The sequence below is a fragment of the Acomys russatus genome, chromosome 24 (genome assembly GCF_903995435.1).
Source record: "Acomys russatus chromosome 24, mAcoRus1.1, whole genome shotgun sequence".
NCBI lineage: Eukaryota > Metazoa > Chordata > Mammalia > Rodentia > Muridae > Acomys > Acomys russatus.
The window spans coordinates 45,272,124-45,293,102 of NC_067160.1; the positions used below are offsets into that span (position 1 = coordinate 45,272,124).

At 45.0% G+C, this 20,979-nt stretch overlaps 1 protein-coding gene across 1 annotated transcript in view; it reads left to right on the forward strand.

The window, feature by feature from the left end:
* The first annotated feature begins 7,050 nt into the window (after window positions 1-7,050).
* Psmb7 (proteasome 20S subunit beta 7) overlaps window positions 7,051-20,979 on the forward strand; it is a 57,965-nt gene continuing 44,036 nt past the window's right edge. Inside the window, exons 1-5 of the mRNA XM_051167188.1 lie at window positions 7,051-7,170; window positions 7,571-7,664; window positions 8,685-8,782; window positions 10,867-11,007; window positions 18,105-18,220. Of these exons, the coding sequence (XP_051023145.1) occupies window positions 7,109-7,170; window positions 7,571-7,664; window positions 8,685-8,782; window positions 10,867-11,007; window positions 18,105-18,220 (511 nt within the window). The 5' untranslated portion in view covers window positions 7,051-7,108. The remainder of the gene's footprint in view (window positions 7,171-7,570; window positions 7,665-8,684; window positions 8,783-10,866; window positions 11,008-18,104; window positions 18,221-20,979) is intronic.

A 20,979-nucleotide genomic window follows, 5' to 3' on the forward strand; every position in this document is an offset into this window, starting at 1 on the left:
CTACTCTATCATCCCTACTCTATCATGCCTACTCTATCATCCCTATTCTATCATGCCTACTCTATCATCCCTATTCTACCATGCCTACTCTATCATGCCTACTCTATCATCCCTATTCTACCATGCCTACTCTATCATCCCTACTCTATCATCCCTATTCTATCATGCCTACTCTATCATCCCTACTCTATCATGCCTACTCTATCATCCCTACTCTATCATGCCTACTCTATCATCCCTACTCTATCATGCCTACTCTATCATGCCTACTCTATCATCCCTACTCTCTACCACGCCCACTGCCAAAGTGAACACCATGACCAAGGCAACTCTTAGAAAAGGAAACATTTAATTGAGGCTTGTTTACAGTTTCAAAGGTTCTGTCCATTATCAACAAGGCAGGGAGCATGGAGGGGACCATGGCAGCATGAAAGCAGACGTGGTGCTGGAGTTCTACATGCAGATTCACAAGCAGCAGGAAGAGAGAGACACTGGGTCTGGCTTCTGCTTTTGAAACTTCTAGCCCACTCTCTGTGGCACACTTCCTCTGACAAGGTCACACCTTTTAGTCCTTCTCAAGTAATGCCACTCCCTGATGATTGAGCATTCAAATATATGAACCTACGGGACTCATTTTCCCCTGAAAGACAGGGTCTCTCTGTGTAGCCTTGGCTGGCCTGGACTCACTTTGTAAACCAGGCTGGCCTCGAACTCACAGAGACTTGCCCTATCTCTGCCTCCCCAAGTGCTGGGATTACAGGCATGCTACGACTGCACCAGGCATGGGGGACATTCTTGTTCAAACCACCACAGAGGTGTAGTGGCACCCCACTTGTAAATTCAGCATTTGGGAGATAGAGGCAGGAGGATCAGAAGTTCAAGGTCACTACTGGCTACATAGCAAGTTTGAGGGCAGTCTGGGCTCTATGAGAGCCTGTCTCAAACAAACAAGCAGAAAAGTGGCCTTCATGGTGCCTTGCTTTGGGGTGATTCTCTACTTAAATGTCACATGTTTCAGCTCTGTTTAAATACTTTCTGTGGTTCCCTAGTGTTTTCATGAGAGGCCCAGGCTTTATCCTGCATGCCATGTATGGCTGGAGTCTGCCCTGACTGTCTCACTGTGTGGTGACTATAAGTCAGTCCCTGGGCTGACTTATAGGGCCCACCTGTTGTTCCTCTGTCTTGTGCTTAGTGAGAGAGAATCAGGTTTCTGACCCAGATGACTTGGGGTTAAGCCCTGTGACCAGGTCAGGCCTGGGTTTGAATTACAATTTTCTTTCGAATAAGCTGCATGTTGTAAGCCAAGTACCTCTTCACTACAGGTGGAGAGTTCTCTGCCTACAAACCAGTAATGAGAAATGAATGTGGATGTAACCTGGGAGGCCCTTCACACAGCCTCTGGCATAGTGAAAAATTTCAATAAACAAACATCAACCAGGATGACTCAACCAGGTGGGGAGGGGGTAAGTCCTCCCATGCTACAGAACTGGGGGCCACGCTGATGATAATTTTGTTGTGGCTTGCAAGGGCTGGACTACAAGCAGGAAGGGAGTCTCCTTCTCCTCACCATCCCTGGCAAACACAGGGCCCACCTAACCCAGCTGGTGCTCATAGCGTCTCTAGTTCTGTGGGTCTCAGGTGGAGGGAATCCACACTTGGAGGTATTGTCATGTGTCTGATTGCACCCCTCCCACTGGAGCTGGGCTTCTGTGGGCCATGCAGGGTGGTATGGCACCTGGGTGCTGGGCCAAGGGCCCTGGAGCCTGGAGCAGCTGCGCTAATTCATGCAAAGGAAGGCACACAGGTTGCCCTGTCTATTTATAGCTTATTTATGAAGGAGGAAAAACAAGGGCCCAGTTGCCGTGGAAACCAGGAGCATCATGGACCGCTCTCCCAGCAATGGGAAAAGGGCCAGGTCAGCTCTTGTGGGGAACCCTCTACTGTGTATATCCTGATGGAGGCTGGGGTGAGCCTTCTCCTCCTGTCCCGCACTGGGTTCCCAGGCACTCTGTAGTCTTCGTAGGGTGGGGGCTGCTGCTCGCTTGGTGTTTGGAAAAATTCAGGGGCATGCTGGGGCCAGGCACAGCAGTGTAGAAGAAGCTGTTGGCTTCTCTCTGGGTCTTCTTGTTAACTGCTGTCATATGTGTGCCTGCCTGCTCAGCCTTAGGTGGATGTGGAAGCCTTCTAGCTACGCTTCCCCATGTCCCTTAGGCAACTTAGCACAGAGAGCTGGATATCCAGACCTTAGAGCAATGCCCCTCAAGGTTATGATCTTGCACAAAGTTTGTCACCAAGAAGTCTTAATAAAATGAAATAAAAATAAATGAATGAGTAAATGAGCAAATAAGTAGAGTGCTTAACAGGTGTTCATGCCACACTCATGCACTGAGGGAGACCGTACTGTTTCCTCATTTTGTAGATGAAGAAATGGAGGCACAAAGAGATAAAGGGCTCCGCTGACATCACATCTCTTTCTGGTAAGCGGCCGAGTTGAGCGTAGGAGCTGGGAAGGAGGAAACCTTACTTTAGCTTTGCCAGAGCCTAGCAGATTCAGGAGCCAGAGTTCTAGTTGAACTATAGTTGTCAGGGCTGAAGGTAAAGGGGCTGTAGGGGCAAATCTTTTGTTTTGTTTGTTTTTTCGAGACAGGGTTTCTCTGTGTAGCCTTGGCTGCCCTGGAACTTACTCTGTAGACCTGGCTGGCCTCGAACTCACAGAGATCCATCTGCCTCTATCTCCCAAGTGCTGGGATTAAAGGTGTGCGCCACCACCGCCTGGAATGTGAGGGTGAATCTTGACTCTGCCATCTTGAGCTAAGACTTTGCCCTTCCGTGTCTCAGTTGTATAGTAGGACGAAAATGACAGTGGGTCCTTAGAGTAGAGTGTGTCAGCTCCTTGCAGGCAGGCACCGGGCTTGATTCCAAGTTATCTGTCTGGTGCCCATTCTTGGCACCCGGGACGATCCTGTCATAGGACAGCGCTCAGGACCTTAAGTGTGCTCACAGTTGCTGGTTGTTACTGTTGGGGCATTGAGACACAGAGAGTCTGGTGAATTACCCGAGGTCACACAGCCACATAGGGCAGAAACGGTGGCTCTGCTGGCAGCCAAGGAGTAAGTGGGGCAGTGTCCAGGACAAAGGATGAGCATTCTGGATTGGGTCTGCAGTTCCAGGGAACGGCAATGGCGCCAAACAAGAAAGCTGGGCGGGGCCTACAGCTTTACTGATCATAGCGGCTGATGCCTGGTCTGCCTGGAGCTGCTGGAGGCTCTCAGTCGCCCTCTGCTGGGCTCTGCCGACCATCTGCAGGCACAACGACACCTCCTCGGATCAGCCTGGCAGGAAAATGGTCAGCTCCCGCCAGACCCCACAGAAGGACACAGTCATCTTTCTCGCTGCTGTGCCACCCTTTGCTGCAGGCGCAGAACTCTGCCCCGAACTCCCACAAGCCACGTCTAAAGTTTGGTTTTGTCTTTTCTCCTCTGTGCCTCTCGCTTATCTCACGACCTTACTTAAACTCCCAGCTTCCAAAGCAACCCACTCCTTCTTACACTCCCCCACCAGAGGGACTTGTTCTGGGTTTTTTTTTCTTCTTTGGCTTCGAGGTGCCTGACTTCGCTAGGCAGCCATAACAAAGTACTCTAAGTTGATGGCATAGACAACAGGAGTTTGGAAATACGAAGATGGTGACTTCTTTCTGAGGGTGTGTGGGAGAGACTGGCCCAGCCCCTTGCCTATTTTTCTGAGGCTTTGATGGGTGGCCTTTGTTTTCCTTGGTGTCAGAAACATTACAAGGAACTGAGGTTACCTTTACCTGTGGCTGTCAACAAACTGCTCCCCCCCTTTTTTTTTCTGAGACAGGATTGGGTTCCCAGGGTAGCCCTGTCTGACTTGATCTCAGTCTGTAGAGCAGGCGGCCTCAAACTCAGAGATCTGTCTGCCTCTGCCTCCAAAGTGCCAAGTTCTGGGATTAAAGACGTGCACCACCATGCCATCTTCAAACAACACCCACTCCCTGGTTTAGACATGCTCTCCTAGCCAGCCTATTCTTAGCATAGGGGGATAGGGCTTAAAAATTAGAATTTATTTTATTTCAAAAGACCCAGAAATGCAATCAAATAGAACTTAACTTTTTTTGTTTTGTTTTGTTTTGTTTGAGACAGGGTTTCTCTGTGTAATAGCTCCTGGCTGTCCTGGACTCTCTTTGTAGACCAGGCTGGCAACTCACAGAGATCCACCTGCCTCTGCCTCCTGAGTGCTGGGATTAAAGGCATGCACCACTGCCTGCCCGATTTTAGTGAACATTTATTAAAAATGTAGTTGTGATACTGGTTCTAGACACGTGGGATGTCATTCATTCATTCATTCATCCATCCATCCATCCATCCATCCATCTTCAGCTAGAACTATGATAGGCACATAGTAGTTGCTTAATAGATATTTGCAATAGCTATGAATTAGTTTTACAGTCATGGAGGCTGTCACTTACTGTCTAAGTAAGTTTAGAAAACTTAACCCTGACTTCCACAAGCTTTACATTTGTTTTTGTTTTTCAAGACAGGGCTTCTCTTGTAGTCCTGGCCTTGCTTCATAGACCAGGTTGTCCTGGAACTCACAGAGATCCACCCTACCTCTGCCTCCCTGGGTGCTGGGATTAAAGGGTGCACCACCACTCCCGGCAAGCCTTACATTTCTATCAGTGGAAGATTTTGATAAAATGTACATGAGACTACATTCATAATGTAGTCCGTGCCCATTAAACAATCCAGTGTCCCTTCAGCCATCTGCTGATTCAGTTTACACTTCCACGGGTTTGCCTATATAAATATACTTCATATACATGGGATTATACAGGGTTGGGGAGACAGTGGTTGAAGAGCTTGCTGTGCAAGCGTGAGGTTTGGAGTTTGAATCCCCAGGATGGATGTAAATGCAGAGTGGATGTATCAGTTAGCTTGTAATGCCAGGGCTCCGAGGACAAAGACGGGGATCCTTGGAGCAAGATAGCTAACCATCTTGTTTTGGTGAGCTCATGGTGAGACCATGCCTCAATGAGAAAGGTGGAAATGGGTGGAGGAGAGCTCCCAGCATTAACCTTGGGCCTCCACACACATGCGTCCACAGGCATGTGAACATAACTACATGCATGTAACATGCATACCACATGTGAATGTAATTATACAACATGTGGGGCTTTTTAAAAAATGTCTAGCATCTTTATTTTTAGGAAATTGCTTCCAAAGTTCATCTTTGATTTAGTAGATATTATGTGTAGAGGAATTTTAATTCAGAACATGGGTGCTTTGGCTGGAGAGATGGTTCAGAGGTTAAGAGCACTGTTTGGCTCTTCCAGAGGTCCCTAGTTCAATTCTCAGCAACCACTTGGTGGCTCACAACTATCTATAATGTGATCTGATGCCCTCTTCTGGCCTGCAGATGTACGTGCAGGCAGAACAGTGTATACATAATAACTAAATTTAAAAAAATAAATTGGGGGTGGGGTGGGGAGAGATCACATCCAAAGACCTTCTATGTCGGTGCGATCCGGCTAGACTATAAACATGACTTTAATCCAGGAGAGAGAGACAAGCAGATCTGAGTTCAAGGCCAGCCTGGTATAGAGCAAGTTTCAGCTAAAGAAAAGCTAAGGTCCGGGTGTGGTGGCACAAGCCTTTAATCCCAAACAGTGAAGATAAATGTTAGTTTGTAGAAGGAAGCATCCATATTTGAAAGTGATGTATAATTGAGTAAGTGATGACTCGGAGAAATATTGGCTTGAGCAGCAATGGGGGCAGAGGGAGGAGGGGGAGGAGGAGGAGGAGGAGGACAGTAATAGGTTGCAGAGAGAGAGAGAGAGAGAGAGAGAGAGAGAGAGAGAGAGAGAGAGAGAGAGAGAACTCAGATAATAAAGCAGAGAGAGGCTGAATGAGAGAAGAAGCTAGACACAGGTGAGGGCAGAATGAGCTGGAGAATGAGAAGGAGCCAGAGGATTAGAAAAGATCGCTGCAGTTAGTTTGAGGCCAAGCTGAGCAAGCAATTCAGAGGCCCAGAGAAAAATCCAGATTGAATAAGTCAGCTGGGAGAGGAGTTTGAGCCAGAACAGTGAGTTGAACCAGCCAGCCCAGAACTCAGTAAGAACACGAAAGCGTGAGCTTATAAAGCAGTATGTCTCAGAGGCTGAAAACATTCTAGGCCTAGGTTAGATTGTGTGGAGGCTAGAAGCTTCCAGGACTAGGCCTAGGTTAGCAGACAGAGGCACTGATTCTCTGAGGGGGAAAATGAATCAGGCGAATAAAAGTTCCTTTTACAATATGTTTCCTTCCCTTTTATGGCCGAAAACGATTCCACTGTTTAGATACACCACATTTTGTTTATTCCTTCACCTGTCGATGGGCATTTGAGTTGTTTCCAGACTTACCTGTTATGAAACTTGCTGCCATGCACATTTGTGTAGCAGCTTTTGTGAACTTAGCTTTCCAGTTCTTCTGGGTGTGTATGACAGTGATAATTTTAGTTCAAGTTCCAATTCATTTTCTGGAGCAGGTGACCGTTTTACATTCCCACCTGTCACATATGAGAACTATACTTTTTCTATGTTCTCACCATCACTTGTGAATTTTCTGTCTGATTCCAGTCACTGCAGTGGGGCCAAAGCAGTATCTTATTGAGGATTTTGGGTTGCATTTCTCTGATGACTCATGCATCAAAGATCTTTTCATGTGCCTGTTTGGCATTCTGAGGAAACAGAGGTGAAGGGACTTGCTCAACGGCTATGCTTGGGACCTGGTGTGGATGTCCCTGAAGCACGCCGGATTCTGATTAACGGCAGTAACAGTAAGCGTCAGGAGACTTGGTAAGTGGAATTTTATTTATCTGACTTAAGTAACATCCCTTCGGCTTGTCCGCCGTCAGTTTCTCTTCCCCAGGACTTGAGGCAATACACTTCAAAGATCTACGAGCCTCTCTAGGAAGTGAGAACGCAGGAACTCTATGACAAATAATGCCACTTCGAAGTTTGTCCCGCCCTCTCATCCTGTTGGTCCGCAGCGCCGGAAGTGGTAAGTTCTTTGTGTTCGCTCCGCCCTCGGCCCGGAAACACTTTCTTGGGAAGATGGCGGCGGTGTCGGTGTTTCAGGCACCGGTCGGAGGGTTTTCTTTTGATAATTGCCGTAGGTGTGTTCATGCCCCGGGGCACGATCCAGTTGAGGGTGGAATTTTGGTGCCCCCATGCCATATCTGGGTTGCAGCCTGACTCCGGGACGTGAAGCGAGTGTGGGGATGGTACCCGCGGCCGTGTGACTCAGGGAATCGGGCCCCAGCGCGAGCTGCCTTTGAGGCCGGAGCAGCCCTCTCCCTTTGCCAGTGTGTAAGGACTTGGTCCTTTCCTGTGGCTTTAAGCGGGTCACAGTCCGGATCTGTCACTCCTCGCGGAGGGAGCTGATGATGGGAGAATCCAGTGAACAGACTGGGGTGGAAGCGAACTGAATTTCCTATTAAGCACTCAACTCTTCGTGCCAGTACGGCGCAGTTGTGTTCTTGTCTTCTAACACTTGATATCTGCTCTTTCCCTCAGGAATGCCGTCTTGGAAGCTGATTTTGCAAAAAAGGGGTTCAAGCTTCCGAAAGCTCGGAAAACTGGCACTACCATTGCGGGCGTGGTCTATAAGGTAAGCCGAGACAGGCCGGCCGGAGCAGTAACCGACCTATTAACAGCAGCTAGGCCACTTGGACTGAAGCTTTCAGCTAGATCTTGCAGGGCAAATATCAGGGTACATAACGAAAAAGGCTTTTGTTAGGAACTGCTTTAGTCAGGAGGTTTCACGTGTTTAATAGTTTGTCTTTACTCATTTACAAGTTTTTGACATGAGGGCAGTTTGCTTTTCCTTAAGGTACAGTAGGAAGCAGGCTGGTGTAATGGGAAAGCACAGAATTTGGGACCAGTGGGTTTGTCTAGGTGTTAAATTCATTGATGTTACTTGCAATTTTGGGCAGTTCAGTCCTCCCTCCCCCCTCTTTTGAGACAGGGTCTCATTAGTAGCCCTCACTGTCTGGGAACGTACCATGTAGATCAGGCTGCTTTAAACTCACAGAGATACACCTGCTTCTCATTTCTGAAGGCTGGGATTAAGAGATTGAAAGCACATGCCAGTAGGCTGTCAGCTTTCTTCACAGAGTTAAACCTCCACCCATCAAAAGGAGGTAAATTCTGAATTAAACTGTTAACGATCATAACGGCTGGTGATTAATGTTGTTATGGGTGAAGAAAGACATGTTTCAGAAACTAATAGACAGAGGTTACTATTCGGTGGGACAAGTGCTGAGGTCAGAGAACAGTATGGTGGAGGCCGTTGACTCCTTCATGTGGGTTCTTCCGATGGAAGTCAGTTTTACTTGCTGAACAACCTTGCTGGCCCAGAGGAGGCTATTTTAATGAAAAGATTGTAGGTCTTCATTCCAATTTTTTTCTTCCCATTTTACCTCTGTGATTTGAAAGGAACTCACTGAATCCCTGAGCCTTGTTTGCAAATGGAAATCAGGACGTACTGAAAGTGTAGGACAGTCGGTTTGGTAGGGATTTTGGCAGGGGATGTGGAACTAGGGGAGCAGAGAACAGCCAAAGTTGTTTTTCTTAATACCTTATGGATATAAAATTGCTGAGAACCTTTTTCTTTGTTTTTGTTTTATAGGATGGCATAGTTCTTGGAGCAGACACAAGAGCAACTGAAGGGATGGTTGTTGCTGACAAAAACTGTTCAAAAATTCACTTCATATCTCCTAATATTTAGTAAGTATGGATGAACTTGAACTACTGTGACATTTTCTAGCATGTTAGGACTAAACATTGACCGTTAACCTCCATTGTCCCTGCAACCTGCTTGCTTTTCAGACTGTGTTTTCTAACTCTGTTAGAGTGTTTCTGGTGGAGTGCTTATGTAGCATGCAGAGTCCTGGGTCCTGTCATCAGCACTGCGGGGACGGGGGCGGGGGTAGGGGCCGGGGTGGGGATGGGGTGGTGATGAAGCTGTGATTATAGCATTGGGGAGGTGGAAGCAAGAGGATCAGGAGTTCGAGGTCATCCTCGGCTACATAGTGAGTTTGAGGCTAATCTAGGATAAATGAGACTAGCTCAAAACATAGCTTGTCACCTGTGCTCCTCATGGCCAAGTCCTCCTCTTGCTTCAGTCTGGTTTAGTCTGGTTCTGCCTCCTGTGTTCCTCTTGAATCCATTCCTTCCTATTTCCCCTCTGCCGTGACCTTTATTTGAGTGGTTTTTTTCCTCAGTTGGACAGTTGCGGTTATTTGACATGTCTGCCTCTTTTTATTTTTTGACTAATGTTTACTCTCCTGCCACGCCTTTGTAAAACACAGAGCTGATCATGCCCCTTTTCCTCTTTTAAGGTTTTTCCAGAGACTTGATGTCTCTACATTATTTTCTGGGTAAAATTAAAACTCTGCTGTGATAATTGAGGCCTTGCACTATTCTACAGGCAGCTTATGTTCCAGTTTTTTTCTCTCATGGCCTTATTCCTTTTTCTTTTAGCTATAGGTGTTTCTCCTCTGCTTATTCTAGTAGTTGTAGTTAAAAACACCATTCCCAGGGCTAAGAGAGAAGTTAAGAGCACTAGTTGCTCAGTCGTGAGGACCAGAGTCTTGATCCCAGTACTCATATCAGGCTGTTCACAAACACCTGTAATCCTAGTTCCAAGGGATCCAACAGCCTTTTGGGGATTTCTGAGCGCACTCACACAGGTGTGTGCTGACTTTCACAGAGACATGTGCATATACAGACATAAATAAGAGTTAAGAAACAAAACACCTTTTCTCTTTTTTACTTTCAGACTGTTTCTGTTCTTCCAAACCCAGATCATAAGAACCTTGCCTTTAAAATCAGAATTCATTGCTCTCAGGGCTGGTGAGGTGGCTCAGCAGGTTAGGGTGGTTGCCATCAATCCTGACCACCTGACTTGGATTCTCAGAAGCTACATAGTGCAAGGACAGAACCAAATTCTGAGAGATGTTCTCCGACCTCCACATGCTTACATGGCACAAGTGTGTCTCTCCCCCTCAGTGTAAAGATGAAAGAGAATTAATTGTGCTCCTCCAACTTCCCATGGCCTGTTGTGCCTGTGTTATTTTTGTCATATTTTATAATGTTCTTTTTCCATTTCCTTTACTCAGTTCTGAAATAATAAATTGAGACTACTGTCTAGTGTCAATATTGAATTGCTTTGCTCCTTTTTCTATTTTTCTTCAAGACAGGGTTTCTCTGTGTAAAGAGGCTCTCTTTGTAGACCAGGCTGGCCTTGAACTCACAAGGATCCGTCTCCTAAGTGCTGGGATTAGTGCACCACCACACCTGGCTTGCTTTGCTTTTTTTTTTTTTTTTTAATAAGTTATTTATTTTTATTCCATGTGCATTTTGTGTTTTGCCGGCATGTATGTCTGTGTGCAGATGTCAGATCTTGGAGTTACAGACAGTTGTGAACTGCCCTGCGGGTGCTGGGAATTGAGCCTTGGTCCGTTCTCTGGAAGAGCAATCAGTGCTCTTAACTGCTGAGCCATCTCTCCAGCCCCTGCCTTGTTCTTTTATACAATTTGAATGTACTTGTAACAGGACTAAAACATACACTCTGGCTGGGGCAGAAAAGTAGATGATTTGAAATGACCCATTGCACCATAGAGAATATGTTTCCATGTAGTTAGATGTGTGTCCTCAATTTTCTGTTTAAGATTGCTTAAGCAGAAATTGCATGCAGACTAGTCAGAGCACCTGTCATATACTTGAGCTCTGTGGAGTTAGTCAGGCTCAACTTGTAGTTGGGCCTCCTGGTGATTGCATGCCAGCCAAGGGTCTGTGGTGTTTTTCAGTTGCTGTGGTGCTGGGACAGCTGCAGACACAGACATGACAACCCAGCTTATTTCATCCAACTTGGAGCTCCATTCTCTCACCACTGGCCGCCTTCCGAGAGTTGTGACAGCTAATCGGATGTTGAAGCAGATGCTTTTCAGGTAAGGTTCCAAGGTGTGGATTCTGTAGTATCTTTTGTTTTTGTTTTTGTTTTTGTTTTTTTTTAATCTTAGATTTTTAGCACAAAGAAGCCTGGAAACTAGAGAAAAAAAAAATTCGGAAGACATTTTGTTCTAGAATCAATTAGAAAGCCACTTTTAATTTTAGAGCATTTGATAATAAAATGGATTGTATGGTCTGTTGAATCTTATGGTGATGATTTGCCCTGAATTGTGGCCAATAGAGAATTGACTTGTGGCCAGTAGAGTAGTGTCTTGAAGTATAGAGCTATTACTGGGTGAGATAGCTTTTGCTCACAGTGAAACAGTGCCTTGAGTTGTCTTGTAAAGTCTATCCATTTCCCCAGCATTTAAACATAACTGTTTTTTTTTCTTTCCTTTTTTTTTTTTTTTTTAGCAGCAAAGTAACAATACGGTGAGAAGTGACTTGTAGTCATGTGTGAGTGGGTAAAATAATACTGATTGTTAACCAGCCTTCCTCTCTTGGCCTTGTAAAATCCTTGCTAAAGTGCTCTGCACTGTCTCATGTTTTCCTTAAACCTTGAGTTAAGAGCTATTACTGTGTCCTATTTCAAATAAGCAGGCTGAAGCCATGCAGTGGGAGGCACACCTTTAATTTTAGCACTTGGGAGCCAGAGGCAAATGGATCTCTGAGTTGGAGGCCAGCCTGGTCTACAGAGCGAATTCACAGATAGCCAGTAAACTCCATCTCAGAGAAACCCTATCTCAAAAAGTCCAAATGACCTGTACACGCATGCAGGTTGAGGTTTACATAAGATATAGTAATTCTCCTGGTCTGAACTTCATTCTCTGCTAACTCCCACACATAGCTCATATGAGTTTTGTTTCTTTTCCCTATTAATACTCCTATTATTACTTTATATTTGTGTAGGTTTTGGTATTTTAAAATCTTGTTCTGTTTGTTTGTTTGTTTGTTTGTTTGTTTTTTCCAAAACTGGGTTTCTCTGTGTAGTCCTGGCTGTCCTGGACTCACTTTGTAGACCAGGCTGGCCTCAAACTCACGGAGACCTGCCTCTGCCACCTGGAGTGCTGGGGTTATAAGTGTGCGCCACTGTGCCTGGCTGAATGTTTTAAAATCTTAAGTTGGTTTTCTCATGCTCTACACAGATGGGACACAGTATTTTTCTAGTTTGCTTTCCTGTTGCTGTGATAAAATGCCCTACTGAAAGCAACTTGGGAAGGGAAGGGCTTACTTCATCTTACAGGTTACAGTCCATCTTCCAGGGAAACCATGGCAAGAACTCAGGTCAGGATCCTGAAATAGAAACAGCAGAAGAACATTGCTTACTGGCTTGTTCCCGCTGACTTTCTTAGCTAGTTTTTGTTTTTTTTTTCCAGGTAGGGTTTCTCTGTGTATCCTCCTGGAACTTGCTTTGTGGACCAGGCCAGCCTCAAACTCAGAGATGCACCTGCCTTTGCCACCCACATCCTGGGTTTAAAGGGGTGCAACATTTATCCTATTTATTTATTTAATGGTTCAGGACCTTGTACCCAGGAATAGTACTGCCAGTAGTGGGCTGGGCCCTTAGTAATAAAAAAGAGTGCCCTTAGGCCAATCTAATAGGAGCAGTTCTTCCATGAGGTTCTCTCTTACAGCCCTCACAAGTTCTGTTACAGTGGAAATAGTGCGCACATTTCTTTCTGGGATCTGCCTTACCTTTAGCACATTCATTATTTCCTTATATGAGGAGTGAACATCAGCTACCTGCCCTGTGAATGTCATGAGATCATTGTCCTAAAGAGCCTTAAATAGGTTCCATGGCATTTAAAACAAAATAGAGGCCAATAATTATGAATTGGGAGGTTTAAATTAAAAATACAAATAGAAGTCTGTCCTGTCCTCCCCCCACACCCCTAACCCTGCAACTGGAATGAAGGTAGGATAATATGGCAGAGACTTTCAGGGATTTTGTGACCAATGTCACCTTTGACATAGGAATATGTTTGTCATATCCTGTGCTAGTTTGCTGCCTTGTCCTCTGGCTTCCCTGAAAATTTGAGGTCCTCACAGGATAGTTCTACATTCTCTGCTGCCTGTGCAGGGAGGTTAGTGGTGTAGTTCCCACTTCACAGAGGAGAGAACCTACGCCAGAGCCATAATCCCTCCACTGCCACTCAGCCTGTGCTGTATGAAGCCACCTGCTCATGCAGGGGAATTACTGCTACCAAATAATAGTCCAGTTACAGCGTGAGACCAGCTGATCTAAAAATATAATTAGTTTGAAATGTAAAGCTCCCCCTGGTGGATCATGTGGCCTACTACACACAAAACAATTTTTAACACTTGTTATTTAAGGCATTTCTCAAAACAATTTAGCAAATATTTAATTTCTCTAATATGGTTTAAAAGGTCTATAGTTTCTCTTTTTATCTGCAGTGCTGCTGCTGCTGCTGCTGCTTCTTCTTCTTCTTCTTCTTTTTTTTTTTTTTTTTGTCTTTGTTTTGTTTCTCTGTTTAACAGCCCTGCCTGTCCTGGACTCACTTTGTAGACCAGGCTGGCCTCAAACTCAGAGATCTGCCTGTCTTTGCCTCCTGAGTTCTGGGATTGAAGGTGTGTGCCACCACGCCTGGCTCAGTGCTTCATTTTTATTTAGTACAGCTGCAGAGTTTTTTTTTTTTTTTTTTTTTTAAGATTTATTTTTTTATTATGTATATAGTGTTTTTGCCTGCATATACAACTGCACTCCAGAAGAGGGCACTAGATCTCATTATAGATGATTGTGATCCACCATGTTGTTGCTGGGAATTGAACTTAGGACCATTTGGAAGAATAGCCAGTGCTCTTAACCTCTGAGCCATCTCTCCAGCCCCAGAGGTTCTTTACTTGCTTGCTTTGTGAGACAGGGGCTGACTATTTGTCTAGTTGACCTGAAACCTGTGTAGACTAGGCTGGCCTTGAACTTACAGAGATCTGCCTCTGCCTCCCTAGTGCTGGCATTAAAGGGTTTGCAGTACCATGCCTGGCCAGAGTTACATTTTATCTAATGTTTGAGAAGAAAAATAAATGTAAAAATTTAAACCAAGGTAGAATTGTCCTTCACATCTGGTGACATTTTGGGTGAATTATGTAAAGTGAGTGTGGTGTACGGGGAATAAGCGTTGCCTTTGACTTTAGTGCTGTGGGTCAAGAACTGCCAGCTATGATTTTATTGGGTCATGCTTTTTGGTCAGGGCGGGTGCGGGGGTTGATTTTTTTTGAGACAGAGTTTTTCTGTAAAATTGTCCTGGATGTCCTGGACTCTTTGTAGGCCAGGCTGTCCTCAAACTCACAGATCTGCCTGCCTCTGCCTCCCAAGTGCTGGGAATAAAGGTACACATCCCCCCTCCCCCTTTTAAAGTTTTATTTTTATTTATGCGTGTGTGAGCAGCCCTGCCTCTTCTAACCCCTACCTCTGCCCTAATACACAGACTTTCACAGAGGCTGAAGGCGGGCATTGGATCCCTGGAGCTAGGTTACAGGCAGTTGTCAATCCCCTGAATGTGGATACTGAGAACTGAGCTTGGGGCTTCTGGAGCATCAAGGCCTCCTAACTTAAGACATTTCTCCAGCCCCATCTTACACTTTTTAAAAATTATTAATTTATCATATGTACACAGTATTTTGCCTACATGTACACCAGAAGAGGACACCAGATCTCATTATAGGTGGTTGTAAGCCACCATGTGGTTGCTGGGAATTGAACTCAGTACCTTTGGAAGAGCAGCCAGTGCTCCTAACCTCTGAGCCATCTCTCCAGCACCCCTACTCCCCTTTTTGTTTTTTGTTTTGGTTTTCAAGACAGGGTTTCTCTGTGTAGCCCTGGCTGTCCTAGACTTGCTTTGTAGACCAGGCTGGTCTTGAACTCACAGTGATCCGCCTGCTTCTGCCTCCTGAGTGCTGGATTACAGGCATGCGCCACCACGCCCAGCTCCCATTTTACAGTTCTTAAGTATAGGTTTTTTTCCTTAGAAAATGCAATTGGGGGCTGGAGAGATGGCTCAGAGATTAAGAGCACCGACTATTCTTCCAAAGGTCCTGAGTTCAATTCCCAACAACCACATGGTGGCTCACAACCATCTATAATGAGATCTGGTGCCCTCTTCTGGCATGTGGGCAGAATACTGTATACATAATAAATAAATCTAAAAAAAAAAAAAAAAAAAAAGTGCCATGACTTATGGGGAGAAAGAAATAAAGAAAAAGGGCTGACTAGCTGCCTTAGCAGGTAAAAGCACCTGCTACCAAGCCTGAACAATTGAGTTTGACAGTACCAGAACCCACAATGTGGAGGAGAGAACAAACTTCTGCTCTAAGTTGTCCACTTACTGACCTCCACATGTGCCATGTGGTGCTCATACCCAACACAGTAAGTGAGTGTAATACTTTGAAAAATAAAAAGCAAAACTGATTACAGTGCCTACAGTGAGACCTAAAGGTTTTTTTACTTGAATTTTTTTCAGATTTTTATGCCTTACCTGCAGCTTCATGTTAATGCATTAACAGGAATGGCATGCTAGGACATGCACTGCTTTGTAGCTTGCCCTCTATACATGCTATACTGCTTAGTAGAGAGCCCAAGGAGGAGTTCTAGAGACCTAGCACCATGTGAAACAAGAAAATGCTCAAGTGTGCACCCCTGTCAGAGGGGAAGACTAAAATTTTGTTTAGTAAATTTTAAAAGAGGTTTGACCCACAAAGGTTTTAATACCAACTATCAGTATATTAGCAATAATATAAAACTATATTAATATATAATTATATTGATTATAAAGTATATAATTATTTTAGTGTTGTTAATCTTGTGTTTTGGTAATCAGTTTCTGAACACTAATAATATTGCCCATTTGAAGATATTTTCATGAATATTTGGGTGATTGCATAATTAATTCTTCAGGTTGTATTCTAGAATGAATTCTTTGGCTTCAAAGAATTCAGTGATCCATAAAGGCAGATTTAGTCTTTGTTACACATTGTCAGAACCAGAAGATTGTACTAAATCTGTAGCACAAGAAAAGGTATAGTTTTTAATGATCGTTGTATTCTGTTGTGTATTCAGCCATTTCTCTAGCTTCTTTTCTATCACTGTCAGTGCTGTGATAAACACATTTCTGTATATTTCTCTGACTGTATTCTGGGGTTGGAGTCCCGGAAGTAGGACTTCTGGGTGAGGGCTTTTGTGAGGTTTCAGTGCTGGAGCTCCAACCCAGGCCTTGCTGGCAAACACTCCGCCACTGAACTTACCCCAGCCCTCTGACTCAGATCTTACTGATATCAGTCATTTGTCTGAAACATTTTAGAGCTTCTTTAGAGCACTGTTGCTTGGAAGGAGTTGCCCTCCTCAGCAGGCAGTGGGATAGGCTCACCACTGGTGGGGCAGCACATCCAGCCTTTCTAGCTTGTCTCAGACCCAGGTCTTGACCCGGCTGCTAACAGGCCTTGGACTGGATGCTTCCACTATGAGGGCCTCTGTTCCCTCGTCAAGCTGCTATTTCTTATAAAATAAATAAATAAAGATTTAAAAAAACATTGTGTGTGTGTTATGTATATTCAGGTACAAGCACCCCATGAAGGTCTGTTTGGAGCCAGAGTTACAGCAGTGATGAAGCTCTTAATGTGAGTGTTGGGAACTGAGCTAGGGTTCTCTGCAAGAGCAGGCCACACTCTCAACCATTGAGAGCCACCTCTCCACCTTCCTTAAAAAATTTAAAATACTTTAAAGTGTGTGTGTGTGTGTGTGTCGGTGGGTGGTACGCATATGGAGGAGGTCAGAGGACAACCGTATCTATTTATTTATTTATATTTGGTTTTTCGAGACAGGGTTTCTTTGTGTCCAGGCTTTCCTGGACTGGCATTTGTATCCCAGGCTGGCCTTGAACTCACAGAGATCCACCTGCCTCTGCCTCCCAAGTGCTGGGATTAAAGTCATGTGCCACCACGCTCACCTCAGAGGACAGCTTTCAGGAGTTGGTTTTCCCCTTCCACCATGTGGGTCTTGGGCATTGTGCCTCAAATCATCAGGCTTGGCAGTAAGTACCCTTATCTGCCGAGCCACCTCTGGCCTCTCTTCATGCTGATCCTAAAATTCTTTCCTAGCCTTGAATTATTCACAGTAAAAATAGATTGTCAGCAGTTTGACCCTGAGCCACAGGAAGCCCAGGACTTCACAGTTGTGCTTCTGGACGTCATTAGCTCTTTCCAGTATCAACAGCAACGTTGCTTACTTGCTCCTTATTTGTGTTTAGTGGCTGTGCTCTACAGCAAGTCTGGCATATGTGGTTTCATCTTTCCTGTCAAAGAGCTAATGGTTCCTAGTGGACACACCTTAAACCCAGCATGGTCATCAAGCACAGCAGTCAATCATCTTGGAGAAAAACTGAGCTAATACAGGGAAAGGGATCTGTAGAAATGATTACGAACTAGGTAAAGAGTTCAGCAAATGTCCCAAACCTGTGTGCGTCACTACATGGAGGGAAGGTGGGTGGAAACATCTTCCTGTTTGTGTTCCTGTGGGTCAGCAGCAGCTTCATAGGCCAGTGATGGAGCTTTTCATGTCCCTGAAGGGTGAAACCATTTACTGTTTTACTCAGCATCTGTGATTACTGTGTGGTGGGCTTATTCCGAGGGAAAGGGTGTTGTGACAGGAGGCATTGTGTGTTGAGACTGCTTGCTAGGACAGCTGAATGGCTTGAATTTCGCCACTCCTCACAGTTAACTAACTTGAATTATCAGTCAGTGCTGATAGTCTTTGGAATAAGCCAGCCTCAGACACACTGAACAAGTTCTCTGTCTCTTAAGTTTTAGTTTGTGTTTTTTGTTTGTTTTGGGAATGGTAGTGCTTTTTAAAAGGTGGCTGTGTGGCTGAGCTGAAATGAGCCATGGGATGCCACACATAGTTTACAGCCGATGATTGTCGATGTTCAGCTGATTTCAATTCCCTTTCCTGCCTGGTTCCTATGTAAGCAGTAGCTCCTTAATGAAACATGGAAGGAAAACTCTCAGCTGGCTTCTGTAGCTTTTGCATAAGCTACAGTGATGCAGTCAGGACTCATTCTTTCCTTGTGTCTATTCTGCCCACCAGGTATCAAGGTTACATTGGTGCAGCCCTTGTTTTAGGGGGAGTAGATGTTACTGGACCTCATCTCTACAGCATCTATCCTCATGGATCAACTGACAAACTGCCTTATGTCACTATGGGTGAGTTGTGTTTTTCTTGTTTCAGACTCAAAAATAAATTGGTCTTTTGAAGAGGTGTTCCTATTCCCTCCCCCTTCCCCCCCCCCAAAGATAGGGTTTCTCTGTGTAGCCTTGGCTATCCAGGACTCACTATGTAGACCAGGCTGGCTTCCAACTCACAGTGATCCCCCTGCCTCTTCCTCACAAGTGCTGGGATTAAAGGCGTGCGCCACCACGCCCGGTTGTTCCCATCATTGTTAAGGGAGGAAACAGTGCCTACTCTGGGTTGTTAACTTGAGATATAATATAGAAAAAGATGATGATGATGATGATGATGATGATGATTATTATTTTGGTTTTTTGAGACTAGGTTTTTCTGTAGCCCTGGCCATCCTGGAACTCACTCTGTAGACCAGGCTGGCCTCCTGAGTGCTGGGATTACAGGCCTGCACCACCATGCCCTGCAAGACATTTAACATTTAACATGATACAAGCATCTTTAACATGGGAAACAAATAGTCTTCTCTTGCTTTTGAATTCTAGTGGCTTGTCACTGCTGACTTTGGAAAAAGTTGATTGAAGTAAGCGGTCAAGTGCCCAATTTGCTTGTGCTTTGCTCTGGCTTGCCATGGTCTTGTGCTTCTGTGAAACCTTTGAGTTCAGGAGAACAGGTTCATTAATGAGTTTGTAGAATATTTCTTCTCTCAGTCACTCATGACCACATTCACACAAGCTTTGAGATAAGTCTCTACTCACTCTGTAGCCCTGGGTGGAACTTGTTTGACCAGGTGGCCCTTGACCTCACAGAGATTCACCTGCCTCTGCTGCCTGAGTGCTGAGATTAAAGGTGTTTACTGCTGTGCCCAGCTTGTAAGCTATTTCTCCTTTGGTCCACGTAGTCTACACTGTTTGTTTTTGCTGTCATAAAGGACTGACTTAAGACTAACATCTGTGTTAGTACACAAGTAAGTTGTTAGCTTTTGAGTTGATTGTTCATCTGCCCACTTGTTCCTGCACTTGCTCCTGTTTGTTTGTTTGTTTAGGTTTTTATTTTATATGTTAGGCAGGGTCTCTATGTAGCCCTGGCTGTCCTATAGCTTATTATATGTAGGCCAGGATGGCCTCAAACCCACAAGAGCCTCAGCCTCCCAAGTGCCTACTCCCGGCCAGTCCCTCAACTATACTTATTGAATGAGATGTTCTGAGGGTCTTTGTCCTTAAGAGTCTTAAAAGAGTACATGTCAGCAAAGATAGTAAGTGTAAGGCAGTGAAATCCATGGGAGAGGGTCCCTTGTAAGTTGGTGTAAAGCATGGAAAGTTTGAGTCTGGAAAGGGGTCTTTGATTTATTTGCCAGATACTTATTTGGCAGCACTAGTGTTAGCACTGTGTTTGGTGCTGGCAACATAGTGCTCAGCACAGTGCCACCTCCTCGCCTTGTGCCTTGTGCTCAGAGTAGCACTGAGCAGGTGAGTACATGCAAGAACACATGTGCAAGTGCCCAAGGAGAGAATAGTAACAAAGAAGAATAGGAGTACATGGTGTTTACGGAGTCCTTTCTGAGCAAGTGACACTGAAGCATTGTTTCATGAGGGCAGTATGCGTATGACAAGACCCTCCAGGGCCACAGCATTTAGGGAGAGGTGAGTCTGTGCCATACACCTCCTCAACACCTACCACTGTTAGGGATGGTTTTGTTGTTTTCTACTTGAAAAATATTTCATGGTACATCTTCATCTGTCCTTCTCTGTGACTTATCTATCTGCCTGTAGAGGTGTCCTTTAAAACAGTACATAGCTGAAGCCCTGCAGTCTCACACAATCCTCTCCCATTGATTTGTCTTATTTTTCTTTTGTGGTGTTGGAGAGCAAAGCAGGACCTTGTGCACAAGGGAAGTGCTTTGTCACTGAGCTACACCTGCAGCCCTCTGTAAATTTGTTTAAGGATTTTGTCTCTCTGCGGTTCTAAATGATATAGACAATACTATTTCTGTAGCTGTTATTGATTGCTTTACCTAGGTATGCTATGACTTACTGGTCATTCTCCTAGCGGTGAATGGTTTGCTTTTCTGCGTTTTACCAGTATATTGATTGGTTTGTACAAATATAAACTTGATTTAGATACATTCCTAGTATAAAGTTTCTGGGTTAGGATGTGTTCATGTCTCTGTCAGAATTCTTGCATAAGCAGTAGAACCACTGCATGATTTAAGGAAAAGAGATGTTTTGGTTTTGGGTTGTTGTTGTTGTTTTGTTGTATAGCAGGTGGCTTCTGATGTACCTGGGAGGGCAAAAACTGGGTTTGGAGCCGGGGGGGGGGGGGGAATCCTACTTCAGAACTGGGCTGTGGCAGGTGAGCATGGTAATCTGCTGTAGAGCTGTGACAGCGGTGACTGGACAGCCTCTGAGCTGATGCTGCAGTCCTTTGCACTGCCAGAGAGCTGTATGGGAAAAGGGCGGTGCTTCTGAGGGTGGAGCTCAGCTTGTTCATGTGAGGTGGATCTCCCAGACACAGGAAGGAAGTACAGTTGCTGGGCAGGCAGTCCCCAGAAGTGACATGTGGCAAGTACAAGGCCCATTTTACCTTTCAGGAGCCATTGTCAAATTGCCTTCCAAAAAGATGGCATTAGTTTATTCTCCCACCAACAGCACCCAGAGATGTCTTTCTGGATCTCTTTGCCAGTTTGAGAAGGGAAAAAAACCAGGAAGCAGTTTGCAGCCTTACTCTGGCCACCAGGGAGACTCTTAGGCCATGTGGTGATCAAGCTGAGGGCAGAGTCTGG